The 24037-nt window shown below is 64.4% G+C and overlaps 1 protein-coding gene across 1 annotated transcript in view; it reads right to left on the reverse strand.

Annotated features, from left to right (window-relative positions):
• Positions 1-24037, reverse strand: part of TRPM5 (transient receptor potential cation channel subfamily M member 5) — a 27985-nt gene continuing 3948 nt past the window's right edge. Inside the window, exons 2-27 of the mRNA XM_049096304.1 lie at positions 17508-17676; positions 17068-17141; positions 16592-16648; positions 13908-14034; positions 13221-13449; positions 12432-12700; positions 11374-11557; positions 10226-10290; positions 9870-10061; positions 9399-9501; positions 7682-7800; positions 6848-7378; positions 6646-6769; positions 6238-6383; positions 5879-5991; positions 5571-5663; positions 5218-5476; positions 4738-4856; positions 4412-4544; positions 4118-4292; positions 3002-3155; positions 2357-2538; positions 1933-2065; positions 1226-1298; positions 895-949; positions 1-608 (exon numbers count right to left, since the gene is read on the reverse strand). Of these exons, the coding sequence (XP_048952261.1) occupies positions 502-608; positions 895-949; positions 1226-1298; positions 1933-2065; positions 2357-2538; positions 3002-3155; positions 4118-4292; positions 4412-4544; positions 4738-4856; positions 5218-5476; positions 5571-5663; positions 5879-5991; positions 6238-6383; positions 6646-6769; positions 6848-7378; positions 7682-7800; positions 9399-9501; positions 9870-10061; positions 10226-10290; positions 11374-11557; positions 12432-12700; positions 13221-13449; positions 13908-14034; positions 16592-16648; positions 17068-17141; positions 17508-17676 (3985 nt within the window). The 3' untranslated portion in view covers positions 1-501. The remainder of the gene's footprint in view (positions 609-894; positions 950-1225; positions 1299-1932; positions 2066-2356; positions 2539-3001; positions 3156-4117; positions 4293-4411; positions 4545-4737; positions 4857-5217; positions 5477-5570; positions 5664-5878; positions 5992-6237; positions 6384-6645; positions 6770-6847; positions 7379-7681; positions 7801-9398; positions 9502-9869; positions 10062-10225; positions 10291-11373; positions 11558-12431; positions 12701-13220; positions 13450-13907; positions 14035-16591; positions 16649-17067; positions 17142-17507; positions 17677-24037) is intronic.

The following is a 24037-nucleotide window of genomic DNA, read 5'->3' on the forward strand; positions in this document are numbered from 1 at the left end:
TTTTCTCAGGATAGCATTTGCCACGTGAGCAGTTGAGGGTGTGCAGGGGTGGGAACCAGTGTGTGTAGGAAACCCCTGACCCCAGGTCCTAAAGAGCAGAAGTTGTAGCTGCTAGTGTTTAAAAAAAAAAAAATGAGTCTTTTAACAGGCAACATGGGTCTGATAGGAGACAGGTACAGGCCCCAAAATTTGCCCACCAGATAAGTGCTTTGGCCTGAGCTGGGCAGTTTTGGGTAGGGGCCCACAGGTTCCACCAGTCTGGAGGAGGGCCTACCATACACCACCGTGCTTCCAGGTGGAGAGGGTACCCGGCAGGGCAAGGGGTGGTTTCTTTTGACAAGGCTGAGAGCTACATCCCACTGAGGGCTGCACTAGAGGTAGGGGAAGGTTGGTGTGTCCATAGGGCCTTGGGATGGCCAGCTAAGGGCCAAGACCCTGCCTGCCCATCCTGATCTGGGGCTCGGGGAGAGGTGGGCCCTGTGTGCCAGGAGTCCAAGTAGCTCAGGTGTCTGAGAGCGGCCGGCCAGCCTCTGGGTGCTTCCTGCTGTCTGCACCCCCTCTGTGGTCAGCAGAGGCCTGCTGGTGTCCACCTTTGAAGTTCTGGGAGTCTGGTGAGGAAGAAGGACCCCTAGCTGCTGGGTGTCCAGGGGGGTAGGCCCAGGGAAGGGAGTCTGAGTGGCCACGGCGTCACGCCTGGCTGAGGTGGTGGGCTTTGGCAGAGGGCACCTGCCCCACCCTAAAGACCACCTCCCACCAAGGGCCATCAGAGGCCTGGGCCAGTCCCCTTGCGGAACAGAAAGGCAGATGACACAGCAGAGCTTAACAGGCTTCTGCCTGCCCCCAGGCAAGCCTGTGCCCCTCCCGCAGCCCTGTCTTCTCCGGACACACACTTACTCCAGGAGGTGCTGCTCGGGGCCATGGAGGACAGGAGCACCGTACAGTAGTTGATCTAGAGGAGGGAGAACATCCAGGGAATCCCCGGGGCCCCTGCTAGCCTATGACCCTCCCCTTTGGGGTCTGTACTCGAGGGAATGGGCGTGAGAGCAAGGCTGCAGGTGTGGACAGTGAGGGATCACTTAACGGGGGCAGGTACAGCTCCTGCACCCCCCAGGGACTCTCCCTACACTGCCTCCTGAGTCCAAGCCTGACTGTGGACCTGTTAGTTGGGGTGCAGGGCTATGGGTGAGGGCCCCAGGTCAGAGGAGCATGAGGTTGGCCTGCCTACCTGTGACTCCAAACGCTTGATGCGCTTTTCTTGCTCTCTCAGGCCCCCGAGGTACTGGGCTACAGAGTCCACCCTGTAGCAGAAGCTGGTTGGCATGGGGTGCTCTCCATTTGGGCAATCTCTCCATCCTCCCTTTCCCTGGTCACCCAGGCCCTTTGAGTGGGTTTGGGATCACCGAGGCCTCTCTGCATGGAGTGGTCTGCCCTTGCCCGTCATCCCCAGATCAGGGTACAGAGCCTTTCTGCCCTCCCTGGGAGTGTGATGGGCTAAGGGGTTGCCAGTGAGGGCAGGGGATGAGGGCAGGCAGGAGCCGCAGGCCTGATGGGACAGTGGGCACAGACCGTTTTAGGGGGACCCAGGGGCAGAGGCAGGGGGGAATTTGTTCAGGAGGCCGCAGAGCAAGGAGGGGCCCCCCTGCCCCTCTCAGCTTCGGCCACCCCCACTCGGACCTGTGGCTGGACCTGTGACTGGCAGGGAGGGCCACGCCAGCTTTAAGCCGCCCGCCGCCCAGCAGTGATGATGGCAGGGGTCTCGGAGGGGCTCTCACAACCTCAGGCGCCCCACTCGGGGTCTGGCCCTCCCTCAGCAGGCACCTCACCCGCCCTCCTTGCCAGCCCCTCTTGGCGGCCTGTGGGGTGGGGGACGCAGTCCCCGGTCTCCAGGCCAGGGGGTGGGGGCTCCGGGGCGCCCGTAAAGCCCCTGTGTACCTGTGGGCTGTTTTTCGTAGCACCTCCTCCTTGCTGTCCTTCCTCTGCTTCTCCAGCTTGCTCAGGTAGTTCTCTTTCTGGACCGCCTCCCAGGTGACCATCTTCTGGTCCAGGGGCTCCGGCAAGTCTCTCTCTGGGAAGCCGGGATAGCCACAGGCTTGGCTGGAGCCAGGTGGGCCCCAGGGCCAGGGGAGCCCAGGCTGTGCCCAGCGGGTATCCGGCCCCAGGAGCCCTGGCACCAGCGAGGCCCACCCCCGGCCCTACCGGTTACTGTGCACAGGCCCTGGGGATGAGGTGGAGGGAGGGCAGGGGGCGCAGCCCGTGTCAGCTGCTCTGGGCCTTGGGGGCTGAGGAGGGGACCCAGGCCTCTGCCCACCTGGCACCTCGCCCATCCCCCTGCACGCGGCCTGCCCTGTGGCCTCACCCAGGTGCACCCGCTTCTGCTCAGCCCCCTTCTGGAAGACCCTCTTGATCACCAGGCTCAGGTGGCTGAGGAGGATGAAGGGTGGCGCCAGGGCGGGGCGCTCGTGGTACTCCACGATGAGGTGGTAGCGCTGGAACTTCCAGAACATGTCGGCATTGCCCTGCACGACCTGGAATGTGTAGCTGTGGGGCAGGCGTGTGGGCGGCGGTGAACACACAAGCACCCCGTGTGCTCCCATCCTGGTCCCTCTGCGGCCGCAGACTGCTCCTGGGGCCGTGGGGTCCTCGTGGACAGAGCTCCCCACCTCTTCTCCTGTGATTGCCTCTGGCCGCTCATCTCGCTTGCGGGGTGTGTATGGAAGGGGGTTCACTCTGCCCTCCGCTCTCCTGGACAGCCCAGGCTTCCCAGTGCAAACCTGCCCTGGCAGCCGGCCCCCACTGCAACCCTTCCCCACACCTGTCCTTCACTGCATCACCCTCCTCCAGCTCTGCCAGTTTGGGGTGACACCCTACCTCCAGGCCTCTCCCCACATAAGCCCCAGACCCTTGGGGGCAGAGAGGCACTTGCAGCCCCGGGTCTGGAGGGCTGGGGCCCAGGGGCCACCGGGACCACCCACAAGTAGAGGGAGAACAGGGCTTGGGCCACCTGAACATGGCAATCAGCAGGTTCATGAGCAGCACGTTGGTGACCAGCAGGAAGGTGACCAGCAGGAGGATGACCAGCCAGTTGGCGTAGAGGTTAGGGCAGGACGGGGAGCCCTCGTGCAGTCGGGGGTGCAGGGAGCAGTTCACACGGGATTCTGAAACAAGTGGCATTGGGGGGACACCTTGTATGACACTGTTAGATCTTGAGAGCTTAGTCCTAGGGTTGAGGCCATCCAGGCTCTGAGGGCACGGGCTGCGTGGCCCACCTGTCCTGGCTGGCTGGGGATTAGTTGGCTTAGCACTGAAAGTTCCTGTCTTAGGACACCCCAGTCCTAGCACACCAGGCCCATGGTCAGTCCTGTGGGCACTGGTCCCATGTTCCCCTCCTCCTGACCGCAGTCTCACCTAGGGCCACAGGTTCTGGAGGCAGAGCAGCTCTACCCCCACTGTACCCACGGTCCTGGAAAATTCTTGGAACCTCCACTGGCTTCAGCCCACATGAGGGCCGCCTTGGAGATACATACACCCTCTGGTAGGCCACACACACAGTAGGTAAGGCACGCACTGGGCTGTGTCCCCAGGAGCAGCAAGGGTATTGTCAGCAACGGCCTCACAGCACAGGGGCCTGGCCTCGGGGGCACAGGGCCTGATGCGGAGCCTCTGGCAGGTGGGTGGGTGATGTGGGCCTGCGGTCCTGCAGGGTCCTCCAGGAGGGCAGAGGCTCTGGGGTGTGGGGCTGGCCTTGTGACGGGGAGGGGTGGACCAGGGCAGCCCCTGGTCCAGACCATCCCAAAGCAGAGGCTGGCCCCTGCCTGCTTTGCAGTCTCACACCTCAGTTTCTCTCCTGGGGCCCAAAGTCTGGGGGCCCTGTGACCAACAAAGATCAGCCTGGAGCTGCCCCTGGGCTGTAGGGCCTGGGGGCTGGCCGCAGAGACCCCCATCTCGGCTAGCTCCTGGCTGGGGCCTCACATGGCCCCAAAAGGCCCCTCCCAAAGGCCCCATGTCTGGGTGTTCTAAAAGGAGACTAAACTGGACCCCATCTGGCTGTACCCTGAAGTTCAGGTCCCACTCCCAGCTGCCTCAGAGGCACTGCCCCTCCCAGGGGCCGTGTGCTGACCATCGATCTCGTCCAGTGGGATTTGCCCGAAGATCTGCAGGTAGGGCCGGTAGAGCACGCGGCGGAAGACCCACTCCAGGCGGCCGTCGTGGGGGTGCAGCAGGGCCTGTGTGGTCACGCCGTAGGCCACAAGCCACACGCTCAGGAAGAAGAGGAAGAAAAAGACGTCCTTCATCTCCCGGGGGCGGGGGGCGGGGAGGGGAAGAGAGGAGAGTGTCAGTGGTCATCGGGCTGGGGGGCGCCATCTCGCCAGCCGCCGGGGGCCAGGGCAGGCCAGGTGCGGCAAGGGCTCACCATGCGCTCCACGATGATGATCTTGGGGCCCAGCTGCTTGTGGATGGCAAAGATGTGGATGAGTCGGAGCGTGAACACCATGAAGTCAACAGCGAGCACTGTGCGACCCGCCTCAAACACTGAGGGCACCATCCTGGGGGAGGGTGGGGGGTTGGATGGGCTGCTAGTGCCCACAGACGAGAAGGAGCCTCCTCCTGTGTGAGGACACACAGCATGGGGGCCAGACAAGCTGGGATTTCTGAGGCCTTCTGCGGCTTCATGTGCAGGTGGCCCGGCCCACTAGCCCAACTGAGGTGTCCCCCGTCAGGCCTCTGGGCCCCACAGACCTGCAGGTGACACCGACAATGAACAGGAAGATGGCCACCATGTCACACTTGTTCCAGTTATCCTCCACATAGAGTGTGAACTTCTTCACCAGATGTGTATCCTCATTTGTGAAGAATCCCTGGCAGAGGGGCAGGCAGTCCGTTGACGGCTCATGGGAGACAGCCCTGCCCTGCCCAGCCCCGCCCAACCCAGGCTGGGGTCAGTGGGGATCATGGCTCAGGCTGGAGCTGGGATCAGGCTCAGCCTGGAGCAGGGATCAGGGCTCAGCCTTCAGCTGAGATCATGGCTCAGCCTGGAGCTGAGATCAGGCTCAGCCTGGAGCAGGGATCAGGGCTCAGCCTGGAGCTGGGATCAGGGCTCAGCCTGGAGCAGGGATCAGGGCTCAGCCTTCAGCTGAGATCAGGGCTCAGCCTGGAGCGGGGATCAGGGCTCAGCCTTCAGCTGAGATCAGGGCTCCTTGAGCTGGGCCCTCCACTGACCTGCCGGATCTCTTCCAACACCAGTGTAAAGACCCAGAAGTAGAGGGTGACCTCGGGCCCAGACGGCCCCTGAGGAGGCGGCCTGAAGTCCACCAGCAGGACGTAGGTGAACAGGAAGAGGAACGCAAAGTACATGATCACGTTCCCCAGGAACACGGTCACGGGCGCGCCCCAGAACATCCGCCAGCGCGTGAGCAGGAAGGCAGCACGAGGCCCTTGGTCACTCTTGGCCCCTGGTGCCTCCGCCAAGTCCTCCGGCCTGCAGCACAAGGACAGCACAGCCGACAGTGAAGCGGGGCAGGGGTCCCCCCGGAGCAGGTGCGGCCCCCGTCCTGCCTGCCCCACGGCCTCACCGGCTGCCCGGGCCGTAGAGCAGGCTCTTCTCTGAGTCCAGGCTGTCCAGCTCTTGCAGGTCCCGGGGGCCCGTCCGCGGCGGAGTCTCCTCACTGCAAGCACAGGGGACCCTCGGCACCCGCGGGAAGGGCGCTGGAGGTGCCTGCGGAGCCCCAAGCACCAGCCACCCAAGGAAGCGCTGGGCGCGCTGAGCGGGGCCCGCACAGATGCTGGATGCGGGAGCCATGGACACACGCCACCACCGGCACCGCGAAGCCCAGGGCCCCCCCGCGGCTGGCAAGCCGGCAGCCTCCTGCGCCCAACAGACCTGAAGGTGATGAGGTTGGTGTAGATGAGGGCCGGGCAGAGGAAGGCACACAGCAGCCGCAGGATGGGCGTCCCCGAAGCCATGTCCCCCCACCAGATCCTGGTCAGGAAAGCCTGAAGCAGAGGCACAGCCGCTGGCCTCCCAGGCATCCCAGCGGGGAAGACCCCTTTACGGGGAGAGGCTGGGTTTGGGGGCGCAGGAGGGCCGTGCTGAGGCCGGAGGCAGACAGGGGGCTGGCCAGGGGCAAGGAGAAGGAAGCCAGGCGGGCGCCTCCCAGGAGTAGAGCCCCCCGCACCGCGCCCCCTGCCCCGCATGACCAGGGCGCCTCCTATCTGCCCTCCCCGAAGCCAGAGGCTCACCTGCACCCCGTCGTGGGCAAAGAAGGCCTTGGTGTCGGCCTCGGTGGCCAAGTGCAGACAGGTGGTCCTGCTCCAGCAGCGGTTCCTGCGCACCAGCAGGGCGAACGCGCGGTCCTCGCTGTTGCTGTAGCACTCGGAGAAGAGGCCTGGCCCGGGCACCGGCCGCTGGCACCCACACTGCCGCGGCCCCAGGCTGCACCCGCCTCCCCGCCTGACCTGCTGGGGCCCTTCCTTCCCCTGCCAGTCACCCCAAATGCCCGACCGGCTGCAGGACCCGGGGTGTGCCCAAGGCCACGTCGGAGTTACCCGTCTGTCCGATGCTGGAATTTTAGGGTCCGCCTCCCCACTAGGAGGAGCCACAGACCCACAGGGGCGTCTGGTGGGCTGAGGGCCAGGCCAGTGGCTCACCCAGGGCCAGCTGCTCATACTTGGCCTCGCTCACGGTGCGGGTCACCTCGGCCCCCGTCTCCAGGTGCGACATCTCTCTGAGGATCTTGCAGGCGGCCAGAGCGGCGGCCACCCCCTCCTGGCCCTAGGAGGCAGGGTCTGAGGAGGCCACCTGCCTTCCCCCCCCACCGCCCGGTCCCCCAGGAGTCCGGGGCCAACGCACCATGGCCCAGAAGTAAGTGGCCATCTCGTGGCGGTTCTGCAGCACGGCCCAGAGGAACAGGTCCCGCCAGGGGTTCTCACTCCTTCGGCTCAGATCCAGCGGCCACTTCCGGCCCTCGGGCCGCCTGGCTGGTCCCCGCTCCTGGAGGACAGGCCCGTCAGTCTCCTGGTGGCCCAGCTGCGGCCCTCCCCGCCAGTGGACACTCACCTCCTGGTAGAGCCCGCGACAGGCGTCGTGCAGGAAGTCCTTGAGCAGACGCGAGACCTCGTGCAGGGAGAAGGCGGGCAGGCCCACGGGCGGCTCTCGGGCCTGCGGGGTGCCCAGGCCGGCCAGCGTCAGGCGGCCCTCCTCGTGCTTGCGCTGCAGCAGGTCGAAGAGCAGGCTCTTGGGGGGCGCGGCGCGATAGAGCTGCTGCAGCCGCCCGTACGTCAGGAAGTCCCCCACGTCAGCGCCGTTGTCCACGAAGAGCCGCACAAACTCCGGCTTGTTGCTCACCAGCGCGTCCATCATCACCTCTTCCAGGTCACAGGACTGGGGCCGCCACGGGACATGCCCAGGTGGGGGAGACGGGCAGAGTGAGCGGGAGCCAGTGCTCAGGGAGCCCCCCAGCTCCCGCGCCCCAGCCTGTCCCTCTGAGCGGCCACGAGGCCCCAGGCACTGGGCAGGCCCATCCCCCTGGGAGGCCTGAGTGAGGAGCCCCCAGCAGGTGCCTTAGGCTCCCTGTCACCCGCACAGCGAGCGGGGAAGGGCCCACCAGTGGCCCTCAGTGCGGTCCTCGCCCTGAGTCAGCGAGAAGCGAGGCCTGGAGGCATGAGCTGCCCGGCGGGTGGGCACCTTCCACTCCACGTCCCCGTTGAAGATCTCGCTCTTGGCGATGTCCACGCGGTCCCAGGCCACAGCCAGCTTGAGCTCGTCCAGGTAGTCTTGTGCCTCCTGGCTGTGGCTCTTGCAGGCTGCACAGAGCGGGCGGGAGGTGAGGAGGTTACGGTGAACCTGGGGCCATCAGGACTGGTGGGCACCGGGCCCGATGGGACAGGCGGCGGTCCCCCTGGCTAGGGGACGGCAGCCGGCTTCACACCCCCTGGACAATAGTGAGGGGCTCATGACATCGCAAGACTCCCAGGAGCCGGTGCTGGGGACCCTGGCAGGAGCGCCAGCCCCCGAGACCCCGATGGGACAGGTGAGCAGAGCAGGAGTGAGTGGACAGTCTGTCTGGATGAGCTTCCCCTCCCGCCAGGGTGGCCCGGCCCCAAACTGCCCCTCCGGGCCTGGGTCTGTCTGGCTCCCCCGAAGTCAGTCCCTTGGCACAAGAGCAAAAGGTATCGAGTGACAGCTGGACAGAAGGACAGCCCACGTGGTCGAGAGAGGAACACAGAGACAAATGCGGGTCCTGGCGTGGAGCATCCCTCAGCCTTAAAAAGGAACGAGGCACCCACAGGTGCTGCAGTGTGCGCGATCCTCAGAAACACCGGGCTGGGAGGAAGGAGCCGATGGACGCATGTTGTTGCCCAGTGATGGAAGGACCGACCCCATGCGGACACATCCGTCTGTCCAGAGGCAAGTCGGTGGATGCCAGGGTGCCTGACGGGTGCTGCCTTTGTCCGGGGCCATGAACACCATCCGGATTAGACAGTGGGGTGGCTGACAACTCGCAAATGGATATTAAAAGCCACCGGATTGAACACTCGAAATAGTTTCTTAAATTACGGTAAAACCTGCCAACACAGGACCCTTTACGGATTTGCATGTCATCTCTATATGTCGTTCTAGTTATGCGTGTGGCTGGAAAAGCAAGTGCTGAGCTTTGCACACAGGCACACACATACACAGGCACATGCATATAGACACAGGCATTCACAAAGGCACACGCACACGAGCACGCACACACATATAGGCATGGGCGCTTACATGGGTACATGCACACACACGTGCACACATATAGGCACAGGCATTCACAGATGCACATGCATACACATATAGACAGGCATTCACACATGCACACGCACATGCACACACACATACATGCACAGGCACTCACGCATATACATAGAGGCAATCACACAGGCTCATGCACATGCACACACATATAGACACAGGCATTCACACAGGCGCACGCACACGAGCACACGCATAGGCACAGGCACTCACAGGTGCACATGTACACGCATATAGGCACAGGCACTTACATAGGTGAATGTACGTCCACACGTGCACGCACATAGATAGGCATAGGCACTCACACAGGTGCACAGACACATGCACGCCTATAGGGAGGCACAGGCACTCACACAGGTGCATGTACAGACACGCATGCATATAGGCCTGGCACTCATGCACACACACGTGTGCGTGCAAACTTAGCAGAGGGACACCGAGCCAGGGGTCCCGGCTGCTGACATTGCACCTGGGCGGTGGCCCTGCCTCACCTGCCAGACCCTGGAGGGTTAGATCCATGACAGGGCAGGGTGTGGGAAGCAGCCCCAGGCCAGGCACAGAGCCCAGGGCCATGGGGAGCAGCGGCCGGCCACCCCACCTCCGCCCAGGCCCTCACCTTTCACCAGCGCCTTCAGGATGACTGTGTCCAGCTCCTCGGAGCCCTCCTGCTCAAAGTCATGCACGGTGAGCAGGTGCGGGTGGGCGGTGATGTTCTGCAGCTGGGACACCAGGACAAAGGCCCTGAGGTGGCCCTGGGGGCAGGGGACAGGCCACGAGCCCCACATGGAGGGAGGCACGAGCTGGGCACATGGCGTGTGAGGCGGGTCCTGGCAAGTGTGCCAGCTCACTGTCCAGCGCACCCGGGCAGCGCCACCCTAGCCCTTTCCCTCGGGGGGCTTGCTCCGAGGGCCTGAGGCAGAGCCAGCTGGGAGGCTTTGTGGGGAGAGGGAGGAGCTGGCACCTTCTGCATGGGGCAGGGGCACAGAGGCACCTGCAGGGGTGTCCCCCAGGGCCAGCCCCACCCGGGAGGAGGGGACAGGGCCGGGAGGAGGGCCTTCGGCCCCTGCAGGCCCTGGGAGGCTCCTACCAGCTCCGTCCAGTGCACGATGTCCTCCCAGCAGAAATGTTCGCCTGGAAACTTCTCTTTAAACTGCTTCTCAGCCACCTGGGGCACTAGGAGGTGTGGCTGGTTCATCAGGGCAGCCAGCACGTCCGCGATGCCCCCCGAGCCCGCCAGGATCAGCCACGGGGCAGCGTGATCCACGGCCCTGGAAATCCTCTGAGGCGGCACGGTGGGGAGAGTGGACCCCACATCAGCTTGGGCGCCCTCCTGAGCCCACATGCCCACGTGCCAGAGGTGCCCCGTCCCAGGCCGGGCAGGGCCCTGCAGGCAGCTATAGTTAGATTGGGGGCTGCTGCCAGGCCCCCCCTCCCCTGCCCTACCTCCAGGGTGCTGGGGTCACCATTGACCAGCAGACAGAGGACAGGGATCTCGATGCTGCTGGTGCCTGCGGACAGAGCACCAGTGAGGTCTGCTCCGGTGCCCGGCAAGTGGGGACCCTGGCCTCCTCCCTGTGGGCCCCCCGGGCCTCAGACTATCCACCCACCACATTTTCTGGGCAGATGCTGGTCCAGGGGCTTTTGCTAGTGACGTGTGCGCTCCAGGCTGCATATCGCATACACATGCCCCTTACCCCTGGGGACAAGGGCACCGTTCCACCCCTGCTGTCCAGGACGGCCACTCACGGCTACTTAAACTCCTCGGCCACACCAGCCACATTTAGGTCCCCCCCATCTATCCCCTCACATCAGGAAGCTCTACTGGCCGCACTGCAGACCATCTGAGGCCCACAGAGGCAAACCAAGGAGGTAAAGGAGGGGCCTTGGCCGGTTTCATCCCCCAACCATAAATCAGAAATGAGACTTCCGAATGAGAAACTGGCTGGTGCTGGGGAGGCCAGGACCACCAGGCCCCTGGCTGGTCCCCTCTGGCTCCCGTCCTGATTGAATCTGAAGGACACGTCGGGGTGTGGGGGCCCTCCAGGCTCCAGCAGCCCAGAGCCCCGCGCCACCTACGTGGCTTAAACATGGCTTTGGTTGTGTTTTCATTTTAAAAGAACACTCAGTAAATATTTTATATTGCTCATAAATATCATAAGCAATTATATGTTTTGTGTATAAATTTTTGTTTCACACCAGGTATTTCTTAATAAATCTGGATTTCAAACCCACCCCTGGCAGCAGTGGCGCCTATTCCTCAGGTAACACTGCCCTCTGGTGGCAGCGTACCTCGTGGCCGGTATTGGGAAATGGGCCTCTCAAAACTTGCAAATCCATGTTCTCTCCAAAGCCCTGAGCCCACAGAAAGAGCCTCTGGGCAGGGGGGTCCCTGTGCAAACACACCTGCGATACTCTCCCATGTGGCTGTGCCCCCACCAACCCGCTGGCAGCTGCCCAGCCCTGACGGCCTTAGCATCCTGGCCTCCGCACCCGGCAGTGCTGTGCCTTCAGCCTCAAGGGCCCTCCTCTGCCCACCTGGAGGTCCTGTCCACCCCCACACACCCCTGCCCCCTCCCTGGGGCAAGCCTCACCCCCGTAGCCGGTTCTCTGCTCTGAGATGTGCTTCTCCAGCCTCAGCCGCAGCTCGGTCAGGCCGTCCCCCTCCTCGGGGGGCCCAGGCTCCACCAGGATGAAGTGGGCCTGGTTGTTGTCCAGGGAGCAGAGGGGGCCCTGGCTGCCGCCTTCGTCCGCCGGGTAGTGGACAGGGCTGTGCTCCTGGACAACCCCCAACCCCAAACACAGCGTGAGGCCTGGGCCAGGCTTCCTCCCTCCGCCTGTTCCCACCCCAGCCCAGGAAGAGGGAGGGGGAGAGGGAGGGGCGCAGCTGTGCCTGGGGCCCAGGGGCTGGGGGGCAGGGGGCGTGGGTCCTCGGGACAGAGCGGGTAGAAGCTCCCCTCGCTCACCACCCCGCCTCGGACAGACCCTGGGGTGGGAGTGGAGGCCACTGGGGGAGGGGTCAGGCCTCGGGGGATGCCCGGCACCTGTCCTGGGCAGGGCCTTGCTCTGTGCCCAGACCCACTGACCCCCGCAATGGACCCTGGGCAATGCTGCCACCTGCTGGCCGCCTGCGGGTCTGCCCCTCCTCCCTCCTCCTCTGCTTTCTCCTTCCTCCCCCTCCCCTCTCTCTTCCTCTTTCTCTCCTCCTAGGCTTTCCTTCCCTCCTCCCTCCTGCTTCCTTTCCTTCTTTCTCCCCCGCCCTCTGTCCCCTCTGTCCCTCCCCCTTCCTCTCCCCCTCCCCTCCCTCCTTCCCCTCCCCCTGCTCCCTCCACTCCCCCTCCCTTGCCCTGCTCCCCTGCCACAGCTTCACCTCAGTATCCCAACCCTTCAGGGTGCCCGCCTCCCTTCCCAGGCCCATGAGCCCCCAAGGCAGGGGCTGCTCTGTCCCCCACAGCCCTGGTATATGATGGCCCCCAGGATCTATTTGCCAAATATCCAGCAGGCAGCAGTGGGGGGCTGCAGTCAGCCTTCTAGGCTGCTCCCCAGGAGTATGTGGCTTCCCAGGGGAACCTCCCTCCCACCCTGGGGTGGGTGACACTTGGGGACCGTGAGTCTCCCTGTTTCCTGAGTCCACCTCGCCCCAGATGCTCACCCGGGCATCGTCTAGAAGCTGGCGGTGCAGGACGCGGCCCAGCGAGGCAAGGCCAATGGCCACCACTCGGGCTCTGGTGGACGTGCTGGCCAGCGAGTGGTCGCGCACCGCCTGTCCAATGTAGCGGGCGAGGCCCACGCGGAGCCCGCTGGTCAGGATCCAGGCCCCTGCGGCAGGGAGCTCTGTGTGCCCGAGGTCCCCGAGGTCCCACTGCCCCCAGCTGGCAGGCCCGGGGCCCCAGGCCTGTGGAGCCGCGGCACCTCTCGGGCCTGTGGGTGTCAGCTGGGAGTGGGCCCCGGGGGCCACCCTGGACAGTGGGCCACTGCTCTGTCCCGTGGTCTGAGCTGGACCAGAGCCTGGGAGGGTTTCTCCCAATCATGAGGCCCTCAGCCTGGGGGGTATGTCAGCTTTTCCTTTGCTGTCCAACGATCACCGCTGCAGTGAGGGGGCTGGGAAACCCCACGTCCCGCCCTGGCCTTCCTGCTGGCTCGGCCGCCCCAACACAAGCCCGGTGCTCGGGTTCTGACCCCAGGACCGTCCAGCCAGACGCTGCCCGGAGGGAGGCGGAGAGGACAACGGGGCCACTGCAGGCACGGGTGCAGACAGAGCCGCCGCCCCCAGGGTGTCTGGCCGAGGCCAGTGGGGTGAGCCCGCACCTCCTGGGGGACCTCAGCCCCCCCCCCACCTCCCTAGGAGCTGCTCCCACTGCAGGGAGCTTCAGGGTCAGCGGGCGGGTGCTCCACTCCCCAGGGGGCATGGCAGGGTCCTGGGGCCCCGGTGGGGCCTCACCTGTGCTCTGAGCCGCCTTCACGAGCCCCTTGCGCAGCACGTCCCGCAGCCAGGACTTCATGGCAAACGACCGCTCCTCACCCACCAGGGACACCACCAGGTTGGGAGTTGGCAGGTGCCACTCAGCCAGGAGGAGGTTAAAGAGCACAGAGGGGGCCACGTTGCTGGGCACCTTCACAAACTGCAGGGTAGGACGGTCTGTAGCCTCAGGGTACAGGGTGGGGGGACACTGGGCATGGGGGGCAGTGGCCTCAGGGTGCAAGGTGGGGCATGCCAGGCATGGGGCACCGGGGGGCACTGGGCGCGGGGCGGGGAGCTGCCAGCATTAGGAGAGAAGCTGAACCCTTTCTAGGGGCAGGTGGCAGCAGGAAGCCAGGGCTCAGATGGGTCCTGCCTTGACCTGCCCTGTGACCTGGGCGGCCCTGACTCGTGTCTGAGCCTTGCTTCCCTTTCCATGGGGGGTTAGGGGTGGACAGAGGAGGGGTCCTGGATGTGCCCTGTGGGGGCAGAGGACACTCTCAGCTCCGAACTTCTGCCGGCCTAGGGGCTCTGAACATGACCCCCAGAGTGAGCAGACACTGGGTGGGGGTGCGCAGAGTTAGGGGAGGCAGGAAGCGAGCACAGGAGTTGCAGCGAGCCCTCAGTGGTGGCCAAGGGGCACGGGGCGCGGGGAGGGCAGCCGCTTACCTTGCCATGCTTCTTCCCAGACCCTCCAAACTCGATCTCGCCCCGGCACAGGCCGGGCCCCGACCCGACCGCAGTAGCCGCGGGGCTGCCAGGACAGGTGCCCCCAGCATCCTGCATGAGGACCTTTCTGCAGGGACAGAACCCACGTGCTGAGGCCAGGGCTGCCTTCCCGAGGGAGCTCCCCCTGCTGCCACACTGGTGGGGATTGGGGGGCACTGACGCGGGGTCTGCCCAGTGCCCACCCCAGCAGCTAGCCCTGCCTGAGCCACGTCCACGCGGCCCCCTTCAGCAGCTGGCTGCAGGTGCAGGAGTCTCCTTCACCTCCCCTCCCCAGGTGGGTGCATCCCGGCCGCTCTACTTGGCTCCCTCCGGGTCCTGCTACTCACCCCGCCCTGGGCACCTCAAGCCGGCCACTCCCGTCACCACTCCTGCAGGGGCTTTGGTGGGGGATGTCCTAGAGAGCCAGAAAGTCTCATGGGCTTCCAGACATGCAGCCCCCCTGCCCCACACGCCCACTGGCCCAGGATGGGGATGGGCATCCCGGGTGTGCCTGGGCAGAGAGGGGACTGGCAGGTGAGGCAGTCGGGCAGGTGCACACAGCTCAGGTGCAGGGGACCGTGGGGGCCTGGGGAAGATTGCATGGGCATGGGGGAGACAGACCAGCCCCCCCTGCCAGGAGGCCTGGGGTAGGGGGAGGCATCCCACACAGGCTCTTCCCATCAAGTTTACTGCCCCTCCCTGGCCAGCTGCCAGGTTCGGTGCCCAGCACTGCGCCCCTGATTATCCCCGGCGGGTTGGGCACGTCAGCCCCACCCTACCCCACCCGCCAGGGACCGAGGGCTGGGGGCCCACAGCCAGCCCAGGTGATGAGGAGCTGGGTCCCAGTGGCCCACCTGGCTGCTAGCAGCCCCAGGTCTCCCCCAGCTGCCCTGCTCCAGCCAGTTCTCTTTGCATGCTCAGGGCAGGGGTGAGCCTGCAGGGCAGGGGTCTCCCCAGAGCCCAAGGGCCCTAGGTTCCAGGGCCCTCAAGAAGCCTTGCCCCTTCGACACCCACCCGGGTAAGCCCTGTGTCCCGGCCGCCCTCGGCTCCAGGGCCACCTGTCCAGGCAGGCTGTGGGCAGATCCCCTCCCACTGAGCTGCGTCCACAGCTTCTCCACGGCACCCCCCGGCCCCGTGCCCCCCGCCTCCCTGCCCCCCACCCCAACCCCGATGGGAAGAGCCTTTGGTAAAATCCCCTTCCCCCATCAAGCCACCCTCTGTTTCTCAGGGAGGCGCCACCCATGTTCACAAGAGGGGACAGACGGAGATGGGCAGGACCCCACAGGACGACAGGGACCTGCATCCCTGTGGCCATTCCCGCTGTGTCTCCTAGAAGGACACGTCCAAGTCCTGACCCCGGCACCCATGAGCGGGGCCTCCTGTGGACACAAGCTCTCTGCAGACGGATTTGAGATGAGCTCGTTGGGTGGCCCCTAACGCAGTGCCCGGTGCCCTCATCAGGAAAGGGGAGAAGCCCACGTGACCCCGCAGCAGAGGCGGGAACCCCAGAAGCTGGAAGAAGCAAGGCAGGCCCTCCGCACGCTCCTCCGAGAGGGCGTGGCCCCGTGACAGCCCAACTGGGAGATGGGCCGTGGGGACACGGGTTAGGCCCCCGGGACACCCTGCAGCCATCAACGCAGAGGCAAGGAGCTGAGGCCAGAGCCTTGCTGGTGACCCCCAGACCCCAGGCCAGAGCCAGCACCCCCCATCCCACCCTGCGTCTAGGCCTGGCTGTGCCTCCTGAGGCTCTGGTGATACTCGGTAGTGACAGCCCTGGGGGGGCGGGGAGTGATGCAAATCCTCCTGGCTTCCCACCCCCAGAGCAGGAACCTGGGCCCTTTCCAGGAGGTTAGCAACCTCTAATAGGAGGCTGGGGTCTGGGCCCTGGGTGAGTGGGGGCTGTGACCAGGCAGGGTGGCGGGTGACGTCCTTTGCTCCCTGCTCCAGAGCCAGAAGTCCGAAAGCCACATGCCACGGGGCTGCGCTCCCTCTAGAGGCTTCGGGGAGGGTCCTGTCTGCCCCTCTGGCTCCCGGGGCTCCAGGGGACTCCAGCCTCTGCCTCCGTCCTTCTGTGGTCTTTCACGTGTCTCTCTGCCCACATGTCCCTCATCTCACAGGGACACTGGTCGCTGGATAAGGGCCTACTCTACCCACCATGACCTCACATTAACTAGTGACACCTGCAAAGACCCTATTTCCAGATGAGTCACAGTCTGAGGTCCTGGGGGAAGTTCTACCCCAAAGTACAGGTGGCAAGGTGGGGCGTGCGTATGCCCTGCTGGGGGGTGGTGGGGACAGGACAGGGACTGCAGGGCTGCTGTCTGGGAATGACCCTCACTCCCACCAGGGACCTGTCATGCCAGCTGTAGGGTCATCACTCGCCACCTCTGGACACATGCCCTGTGAGCAGGAGGGACATGGCTGGATGTGCCTCCCTGCCCAGGGAGTGGGAGCCTTTGGGGGTTTGGGGCCTGGACAACAGTGACACGCTCAAGCTCCATGAGCCGCAGGCTGGCCAGGCCGGGGACGGGGACCTGGCGGGGACGGCAGTGGGCGGCCCCTGGAATTCCTCACTGACGGGACAGGTGGTCCTGAGCAGGAGTGTGGAGCACCAGCCTCGTCATCCCTGGGACCACAGCCGCTACCGCTCGCCCCACACTCCAGCCTGGGACCGAGGGGGTGTCCGGGCGTTGTGCCGGGCACTGGGGGTGGCATGGCGCCAGAGGCCAGGCAAATGGGGCCACTAAGTGGGAAGGGTATGCAAACAAGCAGGATTTGCATGAGCAGGTGTCTTGGTCTTCAATGCCCTCCTTGTTCCTGGAGGGGAAGCTGGGGGGCGTCCTATATGAGCCCTGGTTGGAATCCTAGCCCACAAATCCTGACTGGGGAAACTGAGGCAAAAATCTCCAGCCCTGGCAGCAAAGGTACCGGGGGCTCTCATGGGAGGACAAATGGCCACCCCATCTCAGAGGCCATCAGGGAAATGGCAGCCAGGCCCCAGGGGCCCCATCCTGCTCCCCTCACCCCAGCTGGGTGACCCTGGGCAAGCCCCTCAGGTTCTCTGGGCTCCTCGCTTCCTCCTTGAGATGCAGGAAGGGAGCAGCCATGAGAAGGCACCGACCATTCCCACAGCGAGCTCTGCAGGCCAGCGGTCAGTGCCGGGTCCCTCTGTCCGCCCGTGAGGATGTGGGACCCCTGGGATGGGGGTAAGGGGTGCGGATCGGGGAGAGGGCATTACGGGCAAGCCTCCCCCCACCAGGACAGGCACCGGCTCCAAGCCCCCACCTCCTGTGCTGGCTGTTTGGGCAGATGCCGCCCCGAAGTCCAGGACCCAGGGCCTGGGGGAGCCACCCCTCTGCTGGGACCCACCCTGAGCACCAGCTCTGGGCCTGGGGCGGAGGGGTGGCCCCTTCCCCAAGCCCCTGCCTCCCCCACAGAGAGGCAGGATTCCCTCGGGGCTGCAGATCGGAGCCCAGCCCCTCCCGCAGCACCTACCCGACCCACCTGGGAGGGGCGCCCTGCTCCTGCTCCCACCGGAGGCTGGCAGCCCAGGGCACCTACCTGCCCGCTTCCTCCCCGGCGCCCCGACATGCAGCTGCTGGCCAGCGAGCAGAGTGGAGGCTGCCCACCCTCAGGGCGCCCGCAGCCACCTCCCTGCTCCTCCCCCTCCCCGCCCACCACCCCTGCACCCAGGCAGCCAATGCCATGACCAACGAAGCCACCACCTGATCTGGTCACGGGGGACCCACAGGCCTGCTGTGGCCAAAGCCACCAGGCGCCAAGGGCCAGGCTTTCCCAGCCCCGGTGACCCAACGGCCCCCAAGGCACGCTTGTTGCCGAGTTCCAGGAGGTGACCCCACGAGGGGTGGCTGTGAGACCACCCTGCTGGCGTCACGCCCTCCACGTGTGGCCAGGGGCTGAGTCTGGTCCGTGTCCCACCCAACATAACTGCATTTCTCTCCAGCCCCAGAAATCCTAGCCCACAAATCCCAACTGGGGAAACTGAGGCAGAATCTCCAGCCCTGGCAGCAAAGGTACCAGAGTGTACGGCCAATACAGCCGTGTCCAGAGTGCGTGGTCCTGGGAAGGCAGCACATCACGACTGTCTCCACCTGGGGCAGGATGGGGTGTCGGGGTTCGTGACTGGCGGTGCTGTCCACAACCCGAGGCCTGGGCTCATGCCCTGAGCATCCTTCAGGCTCCTTAACCACTCTGGGGCATCAGTTTCTCTGAAAATGGGCACCTGAACCGTCCAGCTTCTGGAACTTGTGGGTCACACCTGAAAGCAGAGCCTGGGTGACACTTCAGTAGCCCCTCCCCCCGGACTACCTCCCGGGGACCCCTCATTCCCTACACCCTCGGAGGGGTGGGGACAGCATCCAGGCCCTGCCCTCTGGGACCCCAGGGTCTCTGGTCTGGCCCATCGGCCACCAGGGGGCGCCCCAGGACTGTGCCTGGAGTCGGGGTGCGTGGAGGCGGTCAGGGTGGCGGAAGCCAGCTCTGCCCCTGGACACGAGGGCTCAGGTCAGGGCTTGGGCACAGCTGCAGCCTCACCAGGCGCCCACCCAGGGAGGAGAGGGGCTCGCTGAGGCCCCTCAGGAGATAAGGGCCCCGTACGTGAACCACAGGCCCTGGGGCCTGAGCCTGTGCACCAGCTTCCGCGCAGGCTGTGTGCAGGGGGCCGGCCTGCAGCCCCGGTCAGGCGGGGGCCGAGGGCCTGACAGCCTGGGCCCTGGGCCCGCTGTGGGTCCTGCTGTATCGGGGGCGTGTGCAGAGTGAGGGGGTCTCCCCAGACTCTCCAGCCTGTGGGGTGGGGCAGCCTTGGCCTCCCTGCCCGTGCTCCCCTCCCGCCCTCTACCTCTGCCTCCTGGACACCCATCCCCAGTCACCCCCAGCTACTCTCCCACCTACAACCCATCCATGGCTCCCTCTTGTCACAACAGACCCCAAACCAGCTGTGGCCCTGCCCTCCCCGCCCCGCCCGTTGCCCTACCTCCCATCTCTCCAGGAATCTGGACTCCCTCGCCCCTGCCCCACCAGCCCGGGGTCCTGCCCAGGTCTCTTCTGGGCTTCCTGGAGTTATTCTCCAGGGAACCTGGCCCTCTGGAGCGACTTTCCATGTATTTGTTTGCTGCTGGTCTGCTTCCTCCTCGAAGCTGCCGGCCCCTGAGGCCACTGGTGCCTCCCAGGCTCATACCACAGCTGTTGGGGGAACAGATGAACGAGTGGGTGACCGAGGGAGCATGCAGGGGTGTGTGTGTGTGCGTGAGCGGGCCTCCCTCACCTTTGCTACAGCTGCCCTGGGACCAGCACCGCGTGTGATGCCTGGGAGTGCGCTCATGTGACACTTCCATGTCAGCAGGGAGGGGGACCAGCCCCCAGGCCACTGTCCCTGGAACAGCAGACCCAACCCAGAATGTAGGCTGACCTCAGAGACCCACAGAGGCACAGCTAAGGCCTGGGAGGGAGGCCGAGAGTGGGCTCCAGCTGTCCTGTGGCCCTAGGTGGGCAGCCCTGCCCCTGCCCACTGGCTGCCTTGCAGGGTTTAATTTGTGGGAAGATTGGCAGCCCATGGGCCACCTTTGCTCCTTTGTCCTGTAGCAGGAACGCCAGGAGCCGCAGAGCCCTGGGTCTCCTCTGACCCTAAGCCTGCCTCAGGTCTGCATGAGGTCCAGACTCAGGGGTCCTCGGACAGGAAGGGGCCTACCCTGGTCCTCAGGGGGATGCCCCCTCTGGCCACTCCCAGGTGGAGAGGGCAGAGCAGGTTCTTCAGGGCAGGGCCACCAACCACAGCCACTGGGCTGATCCAATGCCCAGAGGGGAGGCCAAGAGCTCAGTGGGTTTAAGGGTCACTCCTGCCGAGCAGCCCAGACCCCCAGGCTCCCCACTACTCCTGGGTCTGCAGCCCCACCCAGCCCCAGCACCACCCATGGGTGCCGTGTCCCACCACGGCACCCATGGGTGCAAAGCTGCCCTGGGGGTCCGCATCCCCACAGCCCCATCCACCACACTCCTGAGTGACCTTCAGGATCTCAGCCCAGGATCTCGTGTCTGGCAGGTGGATCCTTGTCTGTTGCCTTTGTCCCCAGAAGCAAGGACCAGGAAGGGACAGAGGGTGGCAGCAGGGCCTCTGGCCTCTGGCCTCACGGGCAGCACCTGCAGGTGCTGTGAACCCTAGAAGGGGGCGTCGACCTGGCACAGATGCAGGGATGGACACCGAGGGGGTCCAGCTGAGGCTCCTGCCCTCTGCTTCCCGCCATCTAGTCTCGGGAGCCTCCTGGAGCTGCAGGAAGGAGACACGCCCCCCCACCCCACCCCACCGGGGTGCTCAGCCTCAGACCCAGAATTGCAAACAAAGGAGTGTCTCCTCCAGCATGTGGGGCGGCCCTTCCACGCAGACCATCCAGAGCAGGTGTCACCAGGCCCAGGGAAGCGCTGGCCCAAGGAAGGGGCTCCCGCACATGCTGGTGTGCTCTGACCGTGTCTCCTCTGCATGTGTACATGTGTGAGGGGCAGTGAGGCTATGGGATAACCCTCCTCCCTTAACAACCAAGGGGCCTGGACCCGAAGGAGGTGAGGACGCTGATACCACCACCTGCGGAGCCTGTGGGGCCAAGAGCATGTTCAGACCAGAGGTGGGTGTCCCCGGATTCCCTGGAGCCCCTAAGCCCCAGGGAGCGAGTGTGCGGTGAAGGGACTGGGGTACATGCGCATGTGTGCTTGTGGGTGTACAGACATGGACACACGGGTCTCATCCTGCAGGTGCAGCTGGAGCTCCAGGGGATGGGCATCAGGGTCAGGGTACACCTGCCAGGCCTCGGCTGCCCCCTCATCTCCTTCCTCTTGGCTCCTGAGGAGGCCAAGAAAACAATTCTCCCTTCCCTGGGGTCTGCAGGGCTTACTAAAGGCAGGCCTCCGTGGACACCCTCCCCACCCTCTTGGCCCCCCAGGGCGCCCACCCACTCGTCCCAGCCTTGCATCACCCTTCCGCCCCTTCTGTCACCAAACACAAGTATTGAGCAACTCCATGTGCCCACACCGTCCTTGGCGTCAGGCAAGACATGGACAATGAACAATGAAACCTATCAGAACCAAATAAAAGAAAGAAATTATTTAAACGGCTGTGGAAAGAACAGGGGAGAACTGGTGGTTGAGGGTGAGTCAGGGGCGACCTCATCGCAAAGGTAACATTTGTGTGAGTAACTGAGGGAGGGGTGGTCCATCTACCCACCATCCATCCACCTCCCCACCTCCATCCAACCACTGGCCCCTCCATCCACATATCCATCCATCTGTCCGTCTGTCCATCTGCCCATCCATCCATCTCCCCACCCATCATGCTTCATGTATCTGTGTATCCATCCATCCAAGTATCCGTCCATCCATCTGTCCATCTACTCACCTACCCATCTCCATCCATCCACGTATCCATCCATCCATCTGTCCATCCAGCTGTCTGTCCACCTGTCCATCCATCCATCTCCCCACCATCATGGTTCATGCATCTGTGTATCCATCCATCCAACCATCCATCCATCCATCCACTTTCTCACTAACCCTTCAGTGCATCCACTCTCCAACTGCCATCCACCCATCCGTCCATCTGCCCATCCCTCCAGCCATCCACCCGCCCACCATGTATCCACTCCTTCCTCTGGCCACCCACTCACCATTTGCTACCTCCCCTCAGGCACCTGGACTCACAGACACAAATGAGTCAGCCTCAGCCCTCAGGGTGCCCACCTGCCCTGCCAGTGAGGATGGCTCTGTCACAGGCTCTGGGTAGCCGGGGCGGGTGGGGGGTGGGGTGGGGAGGGGCTGAGGGGGGGCACTGTGCACAGCCTGTGAGGTTCCTGTGTGGCTCCTTTCTCTCCTCAGTCTGTGTATCTCAGACAAAATCACGATCCCCCATAGTGAGGCCTGGCCTTCCGCTCATCTGGTTTCCCCCACACTGTAGCCAAGCAAGGCTGGGAACTCAGTAGGCACCCAATAAATACCAGCATGTTGGCTGACTCATCCCTGACTCTTCCTCCTTTGTTCACCCCATTTTGCTCTGGGCTGTGACATCCTGGCCTCCCTGCCAGCCCGTGGCCTGACCTGCACACCTGCCCTCTCCGAGTCCACTCTTGGCCGAGGCCCAGGCTGGCTCTGGCTCTGAGACTGGCCCAGAGGGCCTGCCTGTTGGCTGAAGTGCCAAGCCAGCAGCACCAGCCAAGTGGACAGGACCCAGGCCAGGAAACTACCCCAAGGCCTTGAAGGGTTGGGGATAGACCACCCACTCCAGGACTCCTGCCCTCCATTCTCCACGTGGCCAGGGGCACCCACCTATGTGTCCAGCCGGGAAGGGCCTGATAGTGTATCAGATGCTCCCCAAGTGCAGCCACCTGCTGCCCCAGCACGGTCAGTGAGGCCAGGTGGAGTGGGCGTGGGCCACTCTTCTGGGTGGGTGCCCTGTGAGGGCCAAGTCTTGGTCATCATAAGTGGGGCATGTCAGGCCCCCGGCGGTGCTGGGCAGCCATGTGCCTCCCAGGGCCCCACCTGCTTAGAGAGCCCCTGACTTCACCCTACCAGCTCCCACAGGAAAGTGAAGGATTAGGGTGCGTGTCTGAGGGGGCATATTTTGGGGGTGATTTCACCAAAGGGCACCAGACCACACATCCTTACAACAGCTGGACAGGCTGGCTAACGTAGAGTCGGGTCTTGATTTTGCAAGCAGTTGGTCCAAATTCCCAGCAAAGGTATTACCAGGTGGCCCTGCCAGCTGGGAGCTGACCTCACATCCCAAACCGACTTCATCTCGAGGGACTGTATCCAGGGCTTCTGTGGGGGTGCCCTGCCAGGCTCCAGCTACCTTGGACCCTCATCACCAGGACTTTGGATTCTCAGGGCTGGTCCCTAGGTCATTCATGTGGAAGGAGGGTGAGGCTCACAGGCTGGCAGGGGGACAAGAGGGGACCCAAGGGTTCCTGCGGCATGGCCACGACACCCTTCTGAAGCTGAACCTCCAGGTGCAAAGCCAGTCCCAGTGGCCCCGGCAAGCAGCAAGCATGTGGAGAGGCTGCCTGTGGGCGGTAGCTGTCTGGGAACTCCCCGAACTGGAGCAGTGATGTCAGATGACCTAACCTCTCAGACCAGAGAAAACACTGGGGGAGCTCCCCACTCACCCACGGGATGCCGGGCAGGACTCTGTGTCCTGGACAGGGAGGGCCGAGTGCGGGTGTGTGGTCCGCAGGTGGGACCCTGCCAGCAGGTGACTCCTGGCCCCATCTCTGTCCTGGGCTGGCTTCTCTGTTGAGCATCTTTCCTCCTATTCCCCCTTCTTAGGGGTGCGGGCAGGGTCTCTCCAGTCCCTCTCTGGTCATGAAAGGGCTTGTGCGGGTACACATGCACATGTATGTGCCATGCATGCACATAGGTGTGATACATGCCTCCCCGGGTGCACCATAACATGCGTGCACACTCACGCACACGCAAATGCACAGCACCCAGCCCAGTGCTTTGGAAAGGAGCGGGGCGGTGAATGGAGGGGAAAGGGCAGGGGGCTGGGCGGGGCTGGAAGGTCCAGCTCAGTCTGCCCGCTGGGAGCCCCACCAGGGCGAGGCCTCCTGCACCCCAAGCTGGGCACAATTAGAGCCAGTCAACTCTGCGGAGCAACACTCACGGAGCCCCTGAGCGGGAGAGACATGGTCAACTCCGAGCGGAGGGACTCCCAGCCTTTGGCCTGGTATGCTGCCCAAACTGGGGATCTCCGTGTCCCCGCGTGGGAGGAATCCCGATCCCGGGCCCTGCCTAGCACCCCTGCCTGCGCGTCTGTGTCTGCTCTGGGAGCCCAGGGCAACTCTGCGTCCAGCCGCTGGAGGCCACTGCTCGGGTGCCATCCTGGACTATGGGCACGGGCAGGCCAGCGTCTGGGGCAGAGGGGCCACCAGAGCCCCCGTGGGCCAGCAGGGAGCACAGTGTGCGCATGGGGCTGGGGCAGCAGAGTTGAGCTCCGCAGGGCTGTGGTCCTGCCCCCAAGGACCCCTTCAACAGACTTGTGAACTTGAGGAAGAGGAACTGGTGGCACCTGCCTCCTCAAACCCCCCTCCAGG

The sequence above is a fragment of the Canis lupus genome, chromosome 18 (genome assembly GCF_003254725.2).
Source record: "Canis lupus dingo isolate Sandy chromosome 18, ASM325472v2, whole genome shotgun sequence".
Lineage (NCBI taxonomy): Eukaryota > Metazoa > Chordata > Mammalia > Carnivora > Canidae > Canis > Canis lupus.